Genomic DNA, 19,791 nt, shown 5'->3' with positions numbered 1-19,791 from the left:
CTTCTGATTTCTATATCAATTACTGGTGTATGATTCATTCAGCAATTAATCAGGTACTGCCTTGTGACATCTCCTAAACTATTAGAAAGCATTCTTTAAGTCCCGGTATACTATTTGACTTTCTACTTATGTCTTCATTCATTCAGCAAATAGTTGTTGAATGTCTATGACGTGACAAGCACTATCACAGCAGCTGGGACAGATATAAAGATAAAAAGATGATAAAGCCTGCCAAAAAAGATCAGAATGTAGTACAGAAGAGGAAATGGGAATAGATAATTATGACATAACATACAAAATGCTATTGGAATCTCAAAGAAGGAAAGCTCAACCTCCCAAGGGCATCATGCAAGGTTTCACTGAAAAGGTGCTAATTCAACTAAGCCTGGAAGGATAGTATCTAATGGACAAAGTGAAGCAGGGCATTGTAGATAAAGGGAATATTAAGCTCAAAGGCACAGAGGTGTAAAAGAACTTGGTATATTTTGGAAATACACGTGTGAAGGCAGAGCATAGAGATTGGTGGGTGGTAAAGTTGGAGAGACAAATTGGGATCTATTGTGCAGGTGCATGTTAACAGGCTAAGGAATTTGGAGTTTATCCTTTAGCAAGGAATTTTTTCTCCCTGATTATATACATAGTATATGCTGGCTGTAAAAAACACTCAAACACTTACAGGCATGTACAAAGTAGAAAGTTAACCACTGGCAATGGTTTGAGTTGTAATCTTCCAGGTTATTTTCTACAGGTAGATTAACATTATCATTTAAAATGGAATTATACTCTATTTTAAACTTTTTTCATTTAAAAGTAACTCTTGGATATGATTCCATGCTAGTACATGTAGATCTATTTCATTTTTAAAATGGCTGTATAGGGTGGTCCATTGGCGACCTATTAGACCGATTCTGGAACCGTACTGCCTGGGTCTGGTCTTTCAGTAAACCACTTTAACCTCTCTGTGCCTCACTTGTAACAGGAACATACTAACAGTACCTGTTGCAAAGGGTTTCTGTGAGGATTAAATGAGGCAATACATGTAAAGAGTTCAGAATAGTTTCTGGCAGATGAAAACCTTAGTGGTGATTCCATGATTTATTTACCCAATATTCAAGGAATGTGTTCAACCAGAGAGTGATATAATCTGGTTTCTTTTCAGAAAGATCACTCTGGCACCTGCTGGGGATGATAAGCAGGGAGGGAGGGAAGATTGGTGGTAGGGATCTTCCTGGGAGACTTGCAGTATATAGTGATGTGAAAGATTGCCTGTTACTGGCAGAGGAAGGAGAGGAGAAATGAACTCTTGAGACATCTTTAAGAGACCAAATGCTAGAACTTGTTGCCTGCTGATGGTTGAGAGGAAGAGACAATCTGAGGACAATTTCCAGATTTTTGGCTTACAGAACAGTGTATGTAGATGGTGGTGCCATATTCATGTACTTATTTGACACATTTTTTGAGTCCCTACTACGGATTGGGCACTGTTTCTAGACACAGGAAATACAGCAAGAGGATCTCTACTCTGAGGAGCTTACCATCTTTTTGTGGAAAGTACAACAAATAATAAGTGAACAAATAAATGAACAAGAATTTCAACCTAGCCCAGTACTTCTTGATTGAATAGTAGGGGTCCAATAAATAAATAAGGTCCAACTGACTTTAAAGCACGTATCCAACCCTGTGCAAGTTTAACAATCTCCCATAACGATGACTGCAGGAGCCTGTGATTCATTCGCGACGGTAGACGAGTGCCTGGGAAGTGTTATTTGATTTGCTCTCCCAAGCTAGAGAGGCGGCAGCTCAGACGACCAGCCCCATTTCGCTGCGAGGGAAAGCTACGCGTTTTGGCCAAGGTTACACAACCCGAAGGGCCGGGACGCGGCCCCGAGGTGCGGGCCAGGCCATCCGAGGGGCGCGAGGTACCGCCAGGCCCGAAGTCGTCTGTACGGCGCTTGCCCGAGTGCCCGCCGGCCCGGCCGCGCCGCCGCTTCCGGGACCAGAGGGGTGCCCGGCGGGGCCTGCAGGGCGGCGCGCGGGATGCCGGCGGCCGAGCGGAGCCCTCCGCCGCGCGGCGGCGGTTACGGCCCCACGTCGCGAGGCACTTCCGGCGTGTGCCGGGGTGGCCGGATGACGTGGCTGAGTCAGAGGAAGAGGCTGAGAGGCGCGGGGGGCGGGGAGGCTCGGGAGCGGGCGGTGACGGCGGCGGTGGCGGAGACAGCGGCTGGGCCCGGGCCCCGTGCGTCTGTCCGCACCCCGTGGATGCGAATCGGCCGCGGCGGCGGCGGCGGAGGAGGAGTCGGTGGGCCGGCGCCGGGCCGGTGGGAGCGCGGAGGATGAGGCCGCTGCCGGGCGCTCCTGGCGTGGCGGCGGCCGCCGCGCTGTTACTGCTGCTGCTGCCCCGGGCCCGGGCGGACGAGCACGAACACACGGTGAGGCGCCCCGGCCAAAGTGGACGCCCCCGGCCTGCACCCCCGGCTCGCCGCCCCGGTAGGCCCGGGCGGCCTGGAGGGCCCGGCGGCCCGGTGGAGCCCGCGGCCGCTCAGCGCTCCTTCCGGTTGGGCCTGGCGGGTTACGAACCCCGGCGCTGGGAGGAGGCATTTCCGTGCGCTTCCCGGACAGGGCTCCGCTCCCGAGGACCTTGGCCTCTTCCCACAACCCGGACCTAAATGGCGCCGCAGTCCTGGGTTGGGGATCCTGGCGACCGTGGGGGTCGGGAAGGAACCTGGGTCACTTCGCCGCGGGAGCGGGGGCCGCAGACGGGCCGGGCTCGGGGCTGGTGCTCCAGGGAAGGGGACTGTACTCCGGCTCTGGGGCTACGACACAGCGGAAGATGGATGCTACACGATTACCCGTCATACACTAACCAGGAAATAGCCACCTCTCCGTGGGCCCGTCTGGCCTTTTTTCTCCCTCCTGGCCAAACCGGATTAAAATCCTGGGGTGGGGAGAGCATTAATAAACTTGAGGTGAAGAGCAGTTTACACATGTACATGCACTCAGCGCTGAGGCCTTTCTTGTAACTTTCTGCTCGCTCTCTTCTAGCCCCCAGATGAGACCCCCCCATCCCGGTGGTCGCTAACTAGGGCAGATTGTTACAGTAAAGGGTCTTGAGTTTCTTAGGCTTCAGGTCAGGGCCAGGAACAGTTGCATTTGCATGTGGTCTAAAGTTGATTGGCGGTTTATTTAATTGGTGTTTTCATACCAAAGCATGGATGTTAACGACTCTTCAAGTGGCTTTCACTTAGGGCTGTAACTCTTAATGGTTTTCAGAATGGTGACGTGAGCAAGGCAGGAAAGTCGGGTAAATTGAGAGGTTGCTTGGCGAATAATTGTTTTTTATACCTTTATCAATTAATGATAGGATTTTGCAAGAGATTGTGTATGCACTAAATCTAAAAAATTTGGCGGAGGCTTCTGTCGTTGCTGATAAGGGAGCAAATGAATCAATCGTCCTTATAAATTTAAGGGATCCGATTTTAGATTTTATTTGTAACTAACAAAACTTTTTGCTACTCGCTTGGTTAGTTGGGTGCACCTTTAAGCTAATAAAACCTCTAAACTTTTGGCTATTTTACCTTCTATTACAGCCAGAAACTTCTTACTCGTATATGTATACTTCTTTAGAGACACAAATCCCGAATTGGAGTTTTTTTGTGTTATACTTGTGACTTTTCACCTTAAGGTAATTTTATTGAGGTTAAACAGTTAAAAACTACTTTCTGTTGTTTCTTCTATCAGGTAACTTGTCCTGAAGTGTAAGAACTGTTATTGTTTCACATAGCACACAGGGACCGTTTATTGATTATGGAATCTTTGATTACTTTTTAATTTCCACTGGGCATTCTTTTGGTTAAAGGTATTATTACTAATATTTTCCCAGTTTGTTTTAACACAAGAAAAGTTATCCTGTAAAACTGAGAACTCTCTCTTAACTGTAGTTCCACCATATAAGCATACAAGCTTAAGAGTTGTTGTCTGCTTTTTAATCTGTGTTTTACATGCTATAAGTAGGGAAAACTACTAATTAAAATTTCATTAATTGGAGGTGTATAAAGGCCTTAGAATAATTTACAAATTACAAATGTAAATTCCAATTTCAATGAAATTTTATTGCCAGGAATATTTTTTAATGCCAGTAACTGAATATAAAATATTTGATAAAAGGTTTTTGTTGACTACCACAAGAGAATATGGTATATCTGAGATGGTTGCTGGAAAAAGAAATTTAGAATCCATGTAATTTTATTTCATGTCTATATTGAACTGCTCTCACTTGTCTACCCATTATTAAATACTTATTATTAAAAAAACAAGAGTCACAGGAAGAATAGCATTAAGATATAAATATAAAATTCAAATAAGTGTCATTCATATTATTAGTTTTTGCTTTTAGCCAAATCTTTTACTTTTTCTGTATTTCTTGAAAATATTTTAAAAACTAGGCATTCATCTTAGCCAGATAACAGTAGTGGAAGGGCTATGGTCAAGTGAATTTTTTTTTCTACCAAGAAGACTGAAGTAGCTAGTGAAGAGAGAATGATAAAGAGGAGGAGACATATTGCCAAGGGAGGGTTGCTTAGTAAGTAGGTGTTTAATAAATACTAATGGAACTGAATTATTAATTAAAGAACAGCTTTAAGAAGTTAAAGCTTGTCCTTTAGATTAACTTTCTGTGAAGACTTTGCAGATAGAAATAACTAGTCAAATGGCTTTTATAGCAATTTGTGCTAGGCACTGTTTTAAGTGCTTTACACATATTAACTCATATCTTTTTTTTTTTTTTTTTTTTTTTTTTTAAAAGATGACCGGTAAGGGGATCTTAACCCTTGACTTGGTGTGGTCAGCACCACGCTCACCCAGTGAGCGAACCGGCCATCCGTATATGGGATCCGAACCCGGGGCCTTGGTGTTATCAGCACCGCACTCTCCCGAGTGAGCCACGGGCCGGCCCTTAACTCATATCTTAAACATATATTAATAACCCTGTGAATTGAATGATATGCCCTTTTTATAGATGAGGAAACTGAGGCTAGAGAGGGCAAGTCACTTGCATGAGGCCACACAGCCAGTAGGGGTAGAGGTGGGATTTGAACGTAGGTATTCTGAGTTAATAGTCTTTACCCTCTCAGCCAATATGCTCTATAGCCCTTTATCCTAAACACAGGACAGTAAAACAGTTGGTATTAAATTGAGTAGTTCTCTAAATTGATATTATGTTTAAGTGCTTAAAGAAGTGTTTGCATGGTCTGTCTCCATAATGGATTGTTACTGAGGACATGTTTGTGTTAATATTAAAGAGGAATGGGGCTGAATTCATGGGCATGTGACCTGAACAGCACACAAGATTGTGCTTGTTTTAAAGTTACATTGTCACCATCTTGAAATTCTTAATTTTTAAACAAGGGGTCCTGCATTTTAATTTTGTTCTGGGTCCCACAATTTACGTAGCTGGTCCTAAGAAAGGACAACTACTTTATGCCATTCCACACAGTCCCCTTTTTTCCTCTTCCTGTACCTACTAAGTTGGGATTTAGATGACCATCTGACCCATATGATATATTTTAAGTGCTTATTTATCCAAGGTTCTTTTAATATTCTCGTAAGAATGATGAGAAGGAAATGTGCTGTTGACTTCTAGAGTGTGTACACGTCTAGAATATATAAAGATGTGATCCTTTTAATTTTTAAAAGTTGAATTGTATTTGGATTACAGGGTGTATTTGAAATTAAAATTAAAGAACACTTACATGAAAGACAGCCTTAGTAAGTGATTGAAGGGTCATAAAAAGTTCTCTTTAGAGTGAGTGAAATGTGTGTAGGGTGGTGTAATATATACTTAGTTGGTTTTCTGAAACTTGAAGCACATAGAAGCATCTAGAATTAGATGACTATGTCTCCTAAGATTCTAAAAGACTCCATTAAAAATGATATCTAATTGAGAATCATAGAATTTTAGAACTGCAAAGACTTGAGATCATTTAATGTAGAACTCTCTTTGCCTGGTGGCCCATAGAGGCCCAGTGACTGGCCCAAGGCCACAGAAGGAATCTGAGCTTCCTGATCTCTAGTCCTTCCTTTTTGTAACTTGTACATATAATTTCCATAGTAATAATAATGTGTATTAGTCTGTTTTCTGTTGCTTATAACAAAATACCTGAAACTGGGTAATTTATAAAGAAAATGAAATTTATTGCTTACAGTTTCTGAGGCTGGAAAGTCCAAAGTCCATCTGGTGGTGGCAACAGTGAACCAGAGGTCTCACATTGCAAGATGGTGGAAGCAGAGAGAACAGAGACAGATTCTCCTCTTCTTTTAAAGCCCTCAGAACCACACCGCTGACCACCATTTTTAATCCATTCACTATGGCAAGGTCCTACAATCCAATCACCTCTTCAAGGCCCCACCTTCAGTTACCATAATTGGATTTCCCACTCTCTTAACAGTCACAGTGGGGGCTAAGTTTCTAATACATAAAACTCGGGGGACACAATTCAAACTCCAGTGAGTTTTGGGGGGACATAATTCAATCCACTACAATATGTAAAGATGTCAGCACCAAAAAAACAATAAAGATAGGAATCTTAGAGTATTTTATGGTTTTCTGTGGTCCTGGTCCTTAATTTTTATGGGTGCTGTTTCCTCAACAAGATCACAAAGTTTGGGTTTTTTTTGATATGTACCTAAGCGCTGTGCTTGGCACAAGTAGTATTTAATCAGTGCTTGTTGAATGACTTGAGTACTTAGGGAGCTGTTAGGGACAAGGATACACAGTGTTGGAAGCATGAAACCCTATTGCTTAAAGTACAGTGAACAAACCCAGCCTATTGTTCATTTAAGATGCATAGTCTTGGGCATGCCTGTTGTGATTTAGGGATGCTACCTAGGCTAAAATTCCTTGTTTCTTTTTGGTCCATTGTACTTCTGGTTATCTTGGAATTCCTAATTTTGGAAGAACCCAATCTATGCCAAGGATAGCTTAGTCAACCCTTGCCATAAACATTTTGTATGACACCACTGAGTGATTTCAAAAATTTTGAAATTTTGTTTTGCTTTATTTTGGCAAATGGCATCCTTTGGTCTTTGCCTCTGTTGTGAGTACTGTAACTCTTAAAACTTATTTGAAGATTTATAAAGAGAATATGCTGTTTACTGCAAGTGAATTTGTGAGTAATCTAATGTAGGTCTAGTTTTTAGGAAATGCTGTAATTTGTTGTCCTATTTGCAGCTGTACTCAATGATAGACTAAAAGTTTATTTAGGTATGAAGCTATTTTGAGAGAGAACAGTTATCTCAAGAGACTATTTAAAAATATACTTCTAATTTATTTGTATTAGAATTCTGATGTGTGTTTTAAATAAATAATTAAAAGGCTTTGAAATTGTGATTTCTGAAATATTTTCAGAACTGGATTTTGCTTTCTCTGATATGTATTTTAAAGTAAACATGTTTTTTCCCCCCTTCCCATAAAAATGAAAGAGCATTTGGGTGCTTATTCTGAACCCTCAGTTCTTTGCCTGTCTATATAAATTCTGATTTTTTTCTTCAGATTTTACATGAGTACATCAGCAACATTATCTCCTAAGTGTTTCTCCTGAGAAAAATTAGTTCACGACCTGTGTCATGGAGAACTTTGGTGCCCCTCCACCCCCATCTGCCCTACACGTAAACAGAGTATTTAAGTAAGAGCAGCCCAACATTGGTGACTTCTGGAGAGTAAAGGTCATTCCTTTTGAGATTAGAGCCCAAGCAGCTTCTTAGGAAGATTTTTTTCTTTAGGGCAGATTAAAGACTCAAGTGGAAAAGCTCAGTATTTAGTACTATCTTTAGTTGCTTTGTACAACTGTACTTTTTTTTGGATTTCCTTCATTTAGTTTTTGTTCTTTAGTTAATGAAGCTGACTAGGGATTAGGAAAAGGATAGTCCTCAAATTGTAAACTTGATACTGATTAGTTATATGATCTTGGACAAATTATTTTTATTTTTTTAATTTTTTAATTTATTATTAGCATATTCATTCTTACATATCTTGATATTTCTTTATGCCCTTTACCAGACCTATCACTTCCCAAACCCCCTCCCTCCCTATCCCCTCATCTGTATTATCCTTAGGTTTTGAAAATTACCTTTTTCTGCACTAACAACTTTTTAAAAAAAATAATTTATTTTATTTATTGAATCAAAATTGACTATACATATTTTTGGGGTTGAACATTGAGATATGTTGATTAAATCAGTATTACTAGCATATATATTGTTACAAATCATAATTATTCTTTATGCCCCTTGTCCAACCCCTCCCCTTCCCCCAATCCCTCCCCCTCCACCCTCTAATTGCCTAGATTTCTTCTCTCCTTCTGAAAGGATAATGGTTACTCTGTTAACTTGTTCCCTAGATGATCTGTCCAATGCTGAGAGATGTGATCAGGTCACCCAATATTATCATAGAGCAGATACTTCTTCTGTCACTCTGAAATGGGTTTTGTGGAAAGAGACATCCTTTTCTTTTCTTTGTCTCTGCTGGTGACTCTTCTTGTGTGAATGCACTCCAGTGGTTGGCGGACCATCTGCATGGTGGCTGTGCCGTCTAGCCACTTTTGCAGCAGCCATGGTTATTGTGGTGGCTGTGGTGGGCCACCCATGTGGAGGTGCTGTTTTTGGCATGCTCATTGGCACTGGCAGTATGCCTAATTGAGGGGTGTGTTTGGTCCCCTTCTCCATGCCTCTGGTCCCTGGGCAGGCCCCAAGGCGCTGGCACCATGTGCCTGGTTGTGGGAGAGGGGTCCAGTCCCCTTCTCCATGTCCTGGGTCCCTGGGTGGGCCCCAAGGTGCTGGCGTGGTGTGCCTGGTTGTGGGAGAGAGGTCCAGTCCCCTTATCCATGCCTCAGGTCCCCCGGTGGGCCCTGAAGCGCTGGCTCAGTGTGCCTGGTTGTGGGAGAGAGGTCCATTCCCCTTCTCCTTGCTTCGGGTCCCCAGGCAGGCCCGAAGGTTCTGGTGTGGTGTGCCTGGTTGTGGGAAGGTGGTCTGGTCCCCTTCTCCATGCCCCGGGACTGTGGGTGGGGCCCAAGTCACTGGCTTGGTGTGCCTGGTTGTGGGAGAGAGGTCCAGTCCCCTTCTCCATGCCTCAGGACTCCGGGCAGGCCCTGAGGCACTGGTGCGGTGTGCCTGGTTGTGGGAGAGAGGACCATTCGCCTTCTCCTTGCCCCGGTTCCATGGGTGGGCCCCAAGGTGCTGGCTCAGTGTGCCTGGTTGTGGGAGAGAGGACCATTCCCCTTCTCCTTGCCCCGGTTCCCTGGGTGGGCTCTGAGTAGCCGGCATGTTATGCCTGGTTGTGGGAGAGAAGGCCAGTCCCCAACTCCACCCGGGGTGGGTCCCAACGTGCTGGCTCAATGTGCCTGGTTGTGGGAGAGAGGTCCATTCCCCTTCTCCTTGCCTCGGGTCCCCAGGCAGGCCCCAAGGTGCTGGCGTGGTGTGCCTGGTTGTGGGAGGGGCGTCCAGTCGTCTTCTCCATGCTTCAGGTCCCCAGGCTGGCCCCAACGCACTGGTGCAGTTTGCCTGGAAGTGGGATTGGGGTCCAGTCCCCAGATTCAAGCCTCCAGTTCCCAGGCAGGCCCCAAGGTGCTGGTGGTGTGCCTGGCCCGGAACTAATTTTTTGTTCTTTGCTTCTAACCCGGGGGAACTTCCTGTGGGAACCAGTACTTGAGCTGCGTGGTTGTTTAAATTGCTACTTTGCTGCTGTTTCCCTAGGGGAGGCTTTTTGTGCAGCTCAGGGTTTAATGGTTGACCTTATAGGTACTTCTGGCTCTCCAGAGACCCGGTGGATCTGTGTTCTGTAGAATCTCAGATGATCTGGGCCTGAGTTTTTTCTTCAAACTGCACCCCATGCAATTCTGTATTCCCGACCAGTCTCTTCTGAGTGATCCTGTGCTGATTGGGGGACAGATCAGCTGTCCTTGCCGTGCCCCAGTGATCCCCTGGTGGGCCTCTCTCCCCCACTGCCCGTGCTGCAAACACTTCCCATGCGACAGGCCCTGCGCGGGTCCCTTGCAATGACTCACCAGCCTCTGAATGGCTCCCTTTTTCAGTTGTTCTGGCTCCTCGCTCCGTGGGTCCACGGGAACCCTATTGGTGGTCTTGCTGTCTTGGAGGCTGCCAAGGCCCTCTTCTCTCCTGCCGCCTCCAAGTAACTCCATCTGAAGGGCTCAGCTGTGGCTTCTGCTGGCTCCTGCTCCATGTGCTCATCAGCTCGAGCCTTAAAGCAGCCGCGGCCTGAAATGCTCAGAGCAGCTTTTTCTTTCTCTCCTCGTAGTTTCTCCGGCCTTCGTGAACTCCATAGGTCTCTCCTCCCCTTACCCTGAGCTCCAGCGGCCCTGCCTTGGCTGATGTTACATTTTTATAGTTGTAAATTGGTTGATTTGTGGGAGAGAGTGACGCTGTGGACTGTCTGTTCCACCATCTTGATTGGATCTCTTCTACAAATTATTTGACATCTTTCTTTAGTTTTTGTTTTTGTCGTTTTTTTTTTTAGTCTATAAAATGGGGAAAATAATAGGATTTGTCTTACAAAGTTTTGAGAGGATTAAATCTTCATGTAAAGACCATAGAACTATGCTTAGCTCCTGGTATGTACTTATTAAGTGTTAGCTACTGATGTTATTATTACATGGTAAGATCATATCATGTTAGGGATTGGTCAGTTAAGGCTTTACCTGAGGATTTGAGAAGGGAGGATTTGAACAGTTCTGAAGGATAAGTAGAATTTGGCTAAGGGGAATGACAAAAGAAACAAGGTGGAGCAGAAAAAAGAAAGGAAGACAATTGTTGTAAACCATTTTGGCTGGAATGGATAGCTTAAAAGTTTAATGCAACAGTGAAATTCTTCTGAGAGCTGGAAAATGAACAGGTGAAAAATACAGGTAGCCTGAATTGGCTTGCTGTCATTTGGCCACTTCCCAAGGAAGTCTCCGTGGAAGGAATTACTGTCATGCTCAGGGATACCCTGATCCACTGATGTGAGTCCTTCACTGCCCTCCTTCCCCTTCTCTGGGACCTGGCACTCTCTTCCCACAGAAGTGGGGCACTCAGGGACTCCATCAGCAGCTTTAGGGAAAGGAAGGGTTTTTTTTCCTCCTTAAAAAGTTGTGCGAAGTCTTCCTTTTGGTATTTTCCAATTTCAGGATTTTTTAAAGCACATTTTCTCTTTTGAGAAAGAACTCTTGACCTTTTCTTGGGAGTGCTTATTCTCAGGGATGATCAAGGACTGCAGTGAGTCTATGGCCATACCAGCCTGAACGTGCCAGATATCATTTGACCTCAGGACTACAATGAAAAATAAACATTTTAAGTTCATTGTATTTGTTCATAGTCTGCGTAATACAGAGCAATATAGGAGAAAAGAAGCATTATTTTCCCCTTAATATTCACCCTAAATTATGTGTATTTCTAATTACCGTTTTAGTCCTCTTCCCAGAAAGAATCCTAGACTACAAAATGGTGTACATTTTGTTACAGTACTTGCATCACGTCATCACAACCCTACCACCCCATTAAGGTTTCATCTGTTTAGAATGAGTGACTTCGGATTGTGTGGTTTAATACACACTGTGGCTCTTAAATTATTTTAGTTCTGTGTTTCAGTTTGTATAAAATAAACAGATGCCCTATTTAAAAAAGAATTTATGTTCAAATTGTTGTCTAATTTAAAGGTATGAGTATATTGGATTTATAGGAAAAATATCTTTGTACTTATTTTCACAAGTTACATTTATAACATTTCTGCAAACTGTATCAGCAGGATTAATGGCAAGGTCCTCATTAATAGGTCCTCTTGGTCAACGTTCTGATCTTAAATGGAAGCGTTTTGTTACCTTCCTTTCCTTCTCTTAAAGGATACTACTGCAATCAGCACACATACTTCAAGCTCCGTTTATTAAGTTACCAATGAGCTTTGCATTTCAGCAGTTCTTCAGCATTTTCCTGTTATAGTTATTAAATACCTGTTGTGTACATTGTACTATTCAGAGAGCATTTTACTTGGTGAACAGGTTTCAATTCTAATACCAACTCTGGTCAGTTGGGAGTGGCTGGTTAAGAGCACTGTTTTGAAAGGAATTCTGAGGCTATTCGTATGTGAGCAGAAAGGAATACCTTGATTGATTAGTGCTGTGTGACTTTTCGCATTGGATGGAAAAGTGGTGGTATACATATATTTTGTCAACCCTCAAAAATAGAATAGTTATGAGTGGGAATGTGGGGATAAATTAATATTTATACCTTTAATTCATTGCTTTATACATGAAGATTATCTACAGTTTTTTCTGAACTCACTTGAAATAGCTTATGATTTTCTATATTGTTATTCTGACCCTTCTCTGCCAAAGCAGAATTAATCATTCCTTTATTGTTGATATAATAGCCCTTTATTACCTTAATGATAGCATTTATTTCTTTATTGTTAATCATTTACTTGTCTGGTTCTCTTATGGATTATGAACTTCTTAAAGGAAAGGACAGTATTTTATTTATCTTTATATCCTTAATACCTAATACTGTGCTTGGTACGTGTCTCCTGTGAATTCAAAAATTGAGATAGTGTGTTATTTCCTTGATGACCTGGATGATGTCTCATATGAGCAGTGGGACATTTATTATGTTTGAAGATGAGGTGACTAGATCTAAGTCTTAGGGTGGTGATGGTGTGAATCAAAAGGAAAAAGCAAGGGCTGGCCCATGGCTCACTTGGGAGAGTGTGGTGCTGATAACACCAAGGCCATGGTTCAGATGGCCAGTTAGCTCACTTGGGAAAGTGTGGTGCTGACAACACCAAGTCAAGGGTTAAGATCCCCTTACTGGTCATCTTTTTTTTAAAAAAAATGGAAGAGGCATATGCTTTGGGTAAGAGTAGACAAGTTAATGTTTTTTGGTGCTCTGGAATGCAGAAGGGCTTGAGATTTGAGTCTAAGAATAAGGTAGTACCACTAGAAAAATAAAGTTGAGGGGGTGGATTGGGGTAGAATGAATTTAGTTTTTGGAGATGTTAGGTTTTGACCGAAAATGTTTATTTGTAAATTAGTTTTAGATCGAGGACTGGAGATAATGATTGCGTAGTGGGCTGGTTGGATAGCTTCCTCTGTTGTATGCTCCATAGTAACCTACCTTTTTATAATTGCTTGTTCAATGTCCATCTTTCCCTTTTAGACTTCGGCAGGGCAAGGAACACTTCTTATTCAAACATCTGTCCTCAGTTACAAACACAGTTGTTGGCACATGCTAGGCACTCAGTAAATAATTGTTCAATGAGTTAACTTCTACACTATTAGTTGACTTAAACGCATGCTATGTTGCCCTTAATTTGTATTGCTAATTAGAATTACTAGTTTAAAAATTATTCAGGTAATCAGTTTTTATAGAATTGTTGGAATTTTAAATTTGTAGAGATCCTAGAAGTCTTTGGCAGATTCCCCAGTTGGACCCTGGAAAGGTTCAGTCAGCTACCCAGCGTCATTTGACCACACTCCAGATTTAGCTATGTGAAAATATAGTAACCACTGATAGGTAGGGCCATAATTATTTATACAAAGAAGTATGCATACAATGCAAATCTTTCAGGCTGATAACAGAATGTTGGCTTGAATGGATTTGTGGAGGTTTCATAGTATGGCTTTTCTTCCTCCTGTTTAGTCATTTCTCTCTTCTCCAGTACTTTGAACAGTGGCTATGTGAAAGACTAGAGAGGAGATGAAATATTATTTGTACTTGCTGGCAGCATTAGTTGTTTTGGGATTATGATGATTAACATGAGATTCTATATGAGCTATTGATTTTGTTTCTTCCTTGTCCATGTTATGGTAAATCATGTTGGTTCTAGGTTTACCATTATTTGATAGTATAAATATTATTTATAAGCATGCTTTTACGAGCTGTGGGGCTTTGTTTAAACACTATCTTCTTAAAAGAAAGTTTGGAAAAGGTGAATATGCTTGAGACCACAATCAGAGGATATAAATTTTAAATTTTAAGTTTAAAATTTTATTTTTAAGGTGTGGATATTATTATCAGATTAAGGTAAGCTTCCTGTATTTTATTTTATAGCTTCCCAAACAGAGACAGTACATTTTTGTTTTCAACAAATAATAGTTCCTTAATTTGAATTAGAATTTTAAAAAAAAAAAAAAAAACCAACATATTCTTATTTACTTTTCTTGTTTCAGTATCAAGATAAAGAGGAAGTTGTCTTATGGATGAATACTGTTGGGCCCTATCATAATCGCCAAGAAACATATAAGTACTTTTCACTTCCATTTTGTGTGGGGTCAAAAAAAAGTATCAGTCATTACCATGAAACTCTGGGAGAAGCACTTCAAGGAGTTGAATTGGAATTTAGTGGTCTGGACATTAAATTTAAAGGTAAGTAAACCTTAATAGTCTCTACAATACAAGTTAGACTGTGAACCAGGATTTCTTAACATTGACGCCATTGACACTGGGGCCAGATAATTCTTTGTGGTGTGGGGCTGTTATGTGCAATATAGGACGTTTAGCAGAGTCCCTGGCCTATACCCACTATATGCTACTAGCACCCTCCAGTTGTGACAACCAAAAAAATCTCCAGACATTGCTAATTGCCCCCTTCCATTGAGAACCACTACTCTAGACTCTAGAAAAATTTTAATCTGTAAATTAAATGTATTCCATTTAGGAAAATTTATTAATAACTAACAAAGATTTATTTTGAATATTTATAAAATAACAAAATAAGTGTTAATAAAATTATATTTCCCTAACATAATTTCTTTCTGAGAAGTGTTTTCTAGTAAACTCCTTAGTAATTAGTCATATGTGGCTGGGGAGGGCTTTCCCAGATTCATAACAAAATATTTTCTGGAAGTGTGAGACTGTAATGGGATGTATGAATACTTAGAAAATTTTGTATAAAGCCTCAAATTCAAACTTGCACTACTGGCTTAGCATGTATTTATCAGTGTTGTATTAATTTACCCTTTCAATGCCTGTAGGATATTTAAATTTTAAATCAGAGACTTGTTGAACTTGGGAAAAAATTCTCATCTCTTTATGATGCAGTTATTTATAAGGACCTTTGAGTGTATTTGTACTTTTTATTTTTCTCTGTGAAATTTATCAGAAAGTATATTTCCTGCATAAGCATTTTTTAGCACAGTGAGCAGAAACTTGAGTTATTGAATTTTTGCTGTAATCTTTGATTAGTTTTTTTGAATAGAGCCATGGATCTTGTAATCAGGTGCTTTGAATTTTAATCCCTTTTTCTTTCTTTCTTTTTTTTTTTCTTCACTGTATTGATTTATTAAAGTTGTTTACTCCAGTTTTGACTTCGTCTCCATGTGTAAAATGAATAGCAACTGACTTCTGGTATTTGTAGTACTTTAGGTAGGAGAATGTAAAATGAGATCTTTTAGAAATAATGTTACTTTAATTTTGATTTGTTAAATTTTATTCTTGTTTTTAGAACTTTTTTCTGTTGTTGAAAATAGGTATACATATTTACATTCTTTTTTCCCCCCATAATTTTCCTTGGGGCTTAATTATAAAATTAAGCTATAAATTTAAACTACAGTGGTATGGCCTCTGTTTTTATGAATCATTGTAAACATGCCCTGAGGCTTGTGCTTTAATTTAATTAGGTAATTTAAGTACTTAATTACAAATAAGGAAAAAACTTAAACTAGAATATGTGATCTTTGAGAACCTCAATACTATATTTATTCACCTACTTTCTCGAAACTATGCCATATTTGGTGCATATTTCTAGTTTATTAAAGAAGAACCAGCCAGAGATTATAGGCAAAAACCTTGAGTTCTACTTTGCTACTATGTACAGATTTCATCAATTTTTGAAATCCTCACCCATATTTACTAAAGAAGAGTACTGATTCAGGAATCTTAAACTTTCTTCTTTTATTCTTGGAAGCTGAGATGGATAGATTAAATAGAGGGAGACAGTTTTCATGGGCTAGAAAAGTGGGATTTATTTTTTTCAGACTAAGCTAAGCACCTTTAGATTAAACGAAGAGCTAGCTAGGTGATATTCCCTTGAGAGTGGGCATTTCTTTGGGGTCTTGTCAACTTTGCACCTCCAGCATGGGTATGCTGCTAAAGCATCTGCTAAATTAAGTGGTCCAGATGAAATAGTAAATGCTGATTAGACCTCTCTTCCCTCTCTGTAGCCCTTTGCTTGTTCTGTTCAAAGATAAAGTTGATCATGCTTTGAAAAGTGTTCTTTGTTGTTACTTATAGTATCATAAAATTTTAAAGGTATAGGATGCACCTTAGAGATCATATCATCCAGTTCCCTCTCATGGAGGCCCAGAAATGAAGTGATTTACCCGTGGTATATCATGGCATAATAATTATGTGATGGGGATTCCAGTCAAGATGTCAGAATAGACAGTCCCCAGCATCACTCTCTCCTACAAATCAACCAATTTACAACTATAAAAATGTAACAACAGCCAAGCTGGGTCCACTGGAGCTCAGGGGAAGAGGAGAGACCTACGGAATTCATGAAGGTGGGAGAAGCCACAATGAGAGGATGAAAAAACTGCTCGGAACGTTTCGGGCTCTAGCCACTTTAAGGCTGGAGGTGCTGAGCGCATGGAGCAGGAGCCGCTCCAGCAGAAGCCACAGCTGTGTCCTTTGGATGGAGTTGGGTGGAGGCGGCAAGGGAGAAGAGGGCCTTGGTGGCCCCTAAGACAGCAAGACCACTGGGTTCCCATGGACCCATGCAGGAGCGAGGAGCCAGAACAGCAGAAAAAGGGGAGCCATTTAGAGGCCGGTGAGTCATCACAAGGGACCGGTGCATGGCCCGTCCCATGGGAGGTGTTTGGAGCATGGGCAGTAGGGGAGACGAGTCCACCGGAAGAACACTGGGACACAGCAAAGACAGCCAATCCACCCCCCAATCAGCGCAGGGCCACTGAGAGGAGACTGGTCAGGATTGCACAATTGCATGGGGTGCAGTTTGATGAAAAAAACTGAGGCCCAGATCAGAGAGTTTTTATACAACCCAGGTGCACTGGGTCTCTGGAGAGCTGAAAGTACTTATAAGGTCAAGCATTAAACCCTGAGCTGCACAAAAAGCCTTCCCTAGGGAAACAGCAGCAAAGCAGCAATTTAAACAACCACACAGCTCAAGTACTGGTTCCCACAGGAAGTTCCCCAGTATTAGAAGTAGGCAAAGTATTACACTTCCCGCTGTGTAACCGAGACGGAAAAAAAGAGAATCACTCAAAGAACCATCAATGAGGCCTGGAGGGACTGCCGCTCATCAGGGGAGCAGCAGTGATTCAAAGTCCACCTTTCTTTTTATTGACAAGACAAGGAAGTTTCACAAGAAAAATCAGTTGATTCAGTTATCGAAGAAGGACATAAAAACAGGCAGTGTAAAACTAGTAATGGCAGTACATTAACAGTGTGACATTCCAGTATGCAATTTGTAGAAAGCTAAGTTGATCCATCAACAAACAGCTTGTCCTTAGTAAACATTTTTTTCCCACGTACTTCCTACAGTGATTTCCTTAGCATATTTAAACAGCATTCAAGCAGTTTCCTTAACATATCTTAAGAACAATCAGTAGGTTAAATGACTATTTAATAATCCTTCAAGCCAGAATCAAACCAGTGACCTAAAATAGTCAAAGTACACAATCCCATCCCTAAGCAGTGATTAGAATTGGTTAGATGGCTTTGCCAAACTTATCTGTGGACTATTGTCCCATACTCGAGAGCCTTTTAGCTCATTCATGCATTACCTAAAAATCCTATTCTAAGATCAAAGGAGAATCAAGATTTCTAACCCATTACAGCAAAGGACAAAAAATTAGTTCTGGCCCAGGCACACCACCAGCACCTTGGGCCTCCTCCCCCGGGGGCCAGGGGCATGGAGTCAGGGACCGGAACCCCCACCCACCCACAACCAGGCACACTGCCAGTGCCAAGGAGCATGCCAAAAACATCATCTCCATGTGGGTGGCCCACCACAGTAACCACGGCTACCACAAAAGTGCCTAGACGTCACAATCACCATGCAGATGGTCCACCAGCCACTAGAGTGCATTGACACAAGGAGAGTCACCTGCAGAGACCAAAGAAAAGAAGAGGATGTCTCTCTCCACAAAGCCCATTCCAGAGTGACAGAAGAAGCATCTGCTCTATGATAATATTGGGAGAACTGAACATACCTCTCAGCATTGGACAGATCATCTAGGCAGCAAATCAACAGAGCAACCATTACTCTTTCAGAGGAAGAGAAGTAATCTAGGGTTATCAGAGGTGGGAGCAGGGAGGGAGAGGGGGATAGGGAGAGGTTGGACAAGGGGCATAAAGAATAAGTACAATTTGTAACAACGTACATACTAATAATATTGATTTGATCAACATATGTTAGCATTGAATCCCCCAAAATATGTATAATCAATTATGACTCAATAAAAAAATTTTTTTAATTACGTAATGGAAACTAGAATGTTCTGTCTCTGTGTGAACTATAGAAATATTTATTTTATTAATCTTTCATCCCTTAAGCGTTTGACTTTTAAAGAATCTTCTGAAGGTATATCCAAATAAAATAAAATTTTGGAAATATTGTGAAACCAGAAAAAACTATATATATATATATGCATATACACATCTTTTTTTAACTGAGTAAATTCTGTCAGGCTAAATAGATTGGTATTGTTTTGTAAAATGAAAGTCACTAAAGTGGCTGTTTTAAGGAACTAATGATGTCTAAGTGTAATATAGATAGGATGCCTCTCACTTAAGATTTTATGTACTTTTTTTCTTCCTAATACTCTTATATACTAGAACTAGACAAAATGCGAAATTGAGATTACTTAAGGAAAATACATTGAATGTAGAAGGGCTGACTTAATTAGGTATCATTGAGCCAGGCCTGAATTTATTACTCTTTAATTTCAGAGGAACTTTGCTATCACTGAGTGGAAAGAACCTGTGTTTTAGGGTAAGAGAGACTTGATGCATTCCAGCTCTGCCTCTGTCTACCTGTGTGGTCATAGACAAATTATGCAACCTCTTTGATCTCACATTCCTCATCTGTGAAGTGTGGGAAATATTACCTGATAAAATTGTTGTAAGGTTTAAATGAGAAAATGCATGTAGAGCATTTATCAAAGTTCCCGTTACATACTTTACATTCAAGAAATGGTAATTGTTATGAGTACTAGTAGCACATACCATGAATCTGTAGTTCCAACTTGGTTTTGTATTAGAGACTATGAAATGTTAAACTTGTTAACTATAAAATTTGATTTATCACCAAGCTGTTGTCTAGCCTGTTAGTTCCACCAGGGCAGGGACAGTAGCATTCTTGGTCACCATTGCATCATTAGCTGTTAAGGCGTAGATGCTCTTAATAAATAGTCTAGCACCTGGATGCTTTATGCCTACTTGTTCTTATGATAATTGGTTTGTTATGATCATTAGATGATCTGGAATAGTCATTGTTAACCCTGGGAGGTCACTGCCCACCCCTGTTCCCTCCATTTGAGAATTTCTGCAGTATAATGAAGGATGTTAATCATTGAAAAATCAATGACTTTAGAGGATTCCTTCCTTCCTTTTTTTTATTTTATTGATCTTTCCTTTACTTTTCTCTTCCTTGAATATCCCAACTTAACAGAGGGATGAAATTATTTTACAAGTATTTCTTCTTCTCTAGAGTGAATTGGTAAGCTGAGAGTACTGCAGATATGGAGAAATGCCAAGGGCTGTTTAGAGCCTTACATATTTCTAGTTCAA

General features: G+C 41.1%; 1 protein-coding gene across 1 annotated transcript in view; it reads left to right on the top strand.

Moving 5' to 3' along the window:
- The first annotated feature begins 2,177 nt into the window (after window positions 1-2,177).
- Window positions 2,178-19,791, top strand: part of TM9SF3 (transmembrane 9 superfamily member 3) — a 63,563-nt gene continuing 45,949 nt past the window's right edge. The window contains exons 1-2 of the mRNA XM_063102845.1: window positions 2,178-2,429; window positions 14,208-14,403. Coding sequence (XP_062958915.1) covers window positions 2,334-2,429; window positions 14,208-14,403 — 292 coding nt within the window. The 5' untranslated portion in view covers window positions 2,178-2,333. The remainder of the gene's footprint in view (window positions 2,430-14,207; window positions 14,404-19,791) is intronic.

Source organism: Cynocephalus volans, chromosome 7, assembly GCF_027409185.1.
Source record: "Cynocephalus volans isolate mCynVol1 chromosome 7, mCynVol1.pri, whole genome shotgun sequence".
In the NCBI taxonomy this organism is placed as follows: domain Eukaryota; kingdom Metazoa; phylum Chordata; class Mammalia; order Dermoptera; family Cynocephalidae; genus Cynocephalus; species Cynocephalus volans.
The sequence above is the reverse complement of the archived record's forward strand: the minus strand, read 5'-3'. Positions and strand labels throughout refer to the sequence as shown.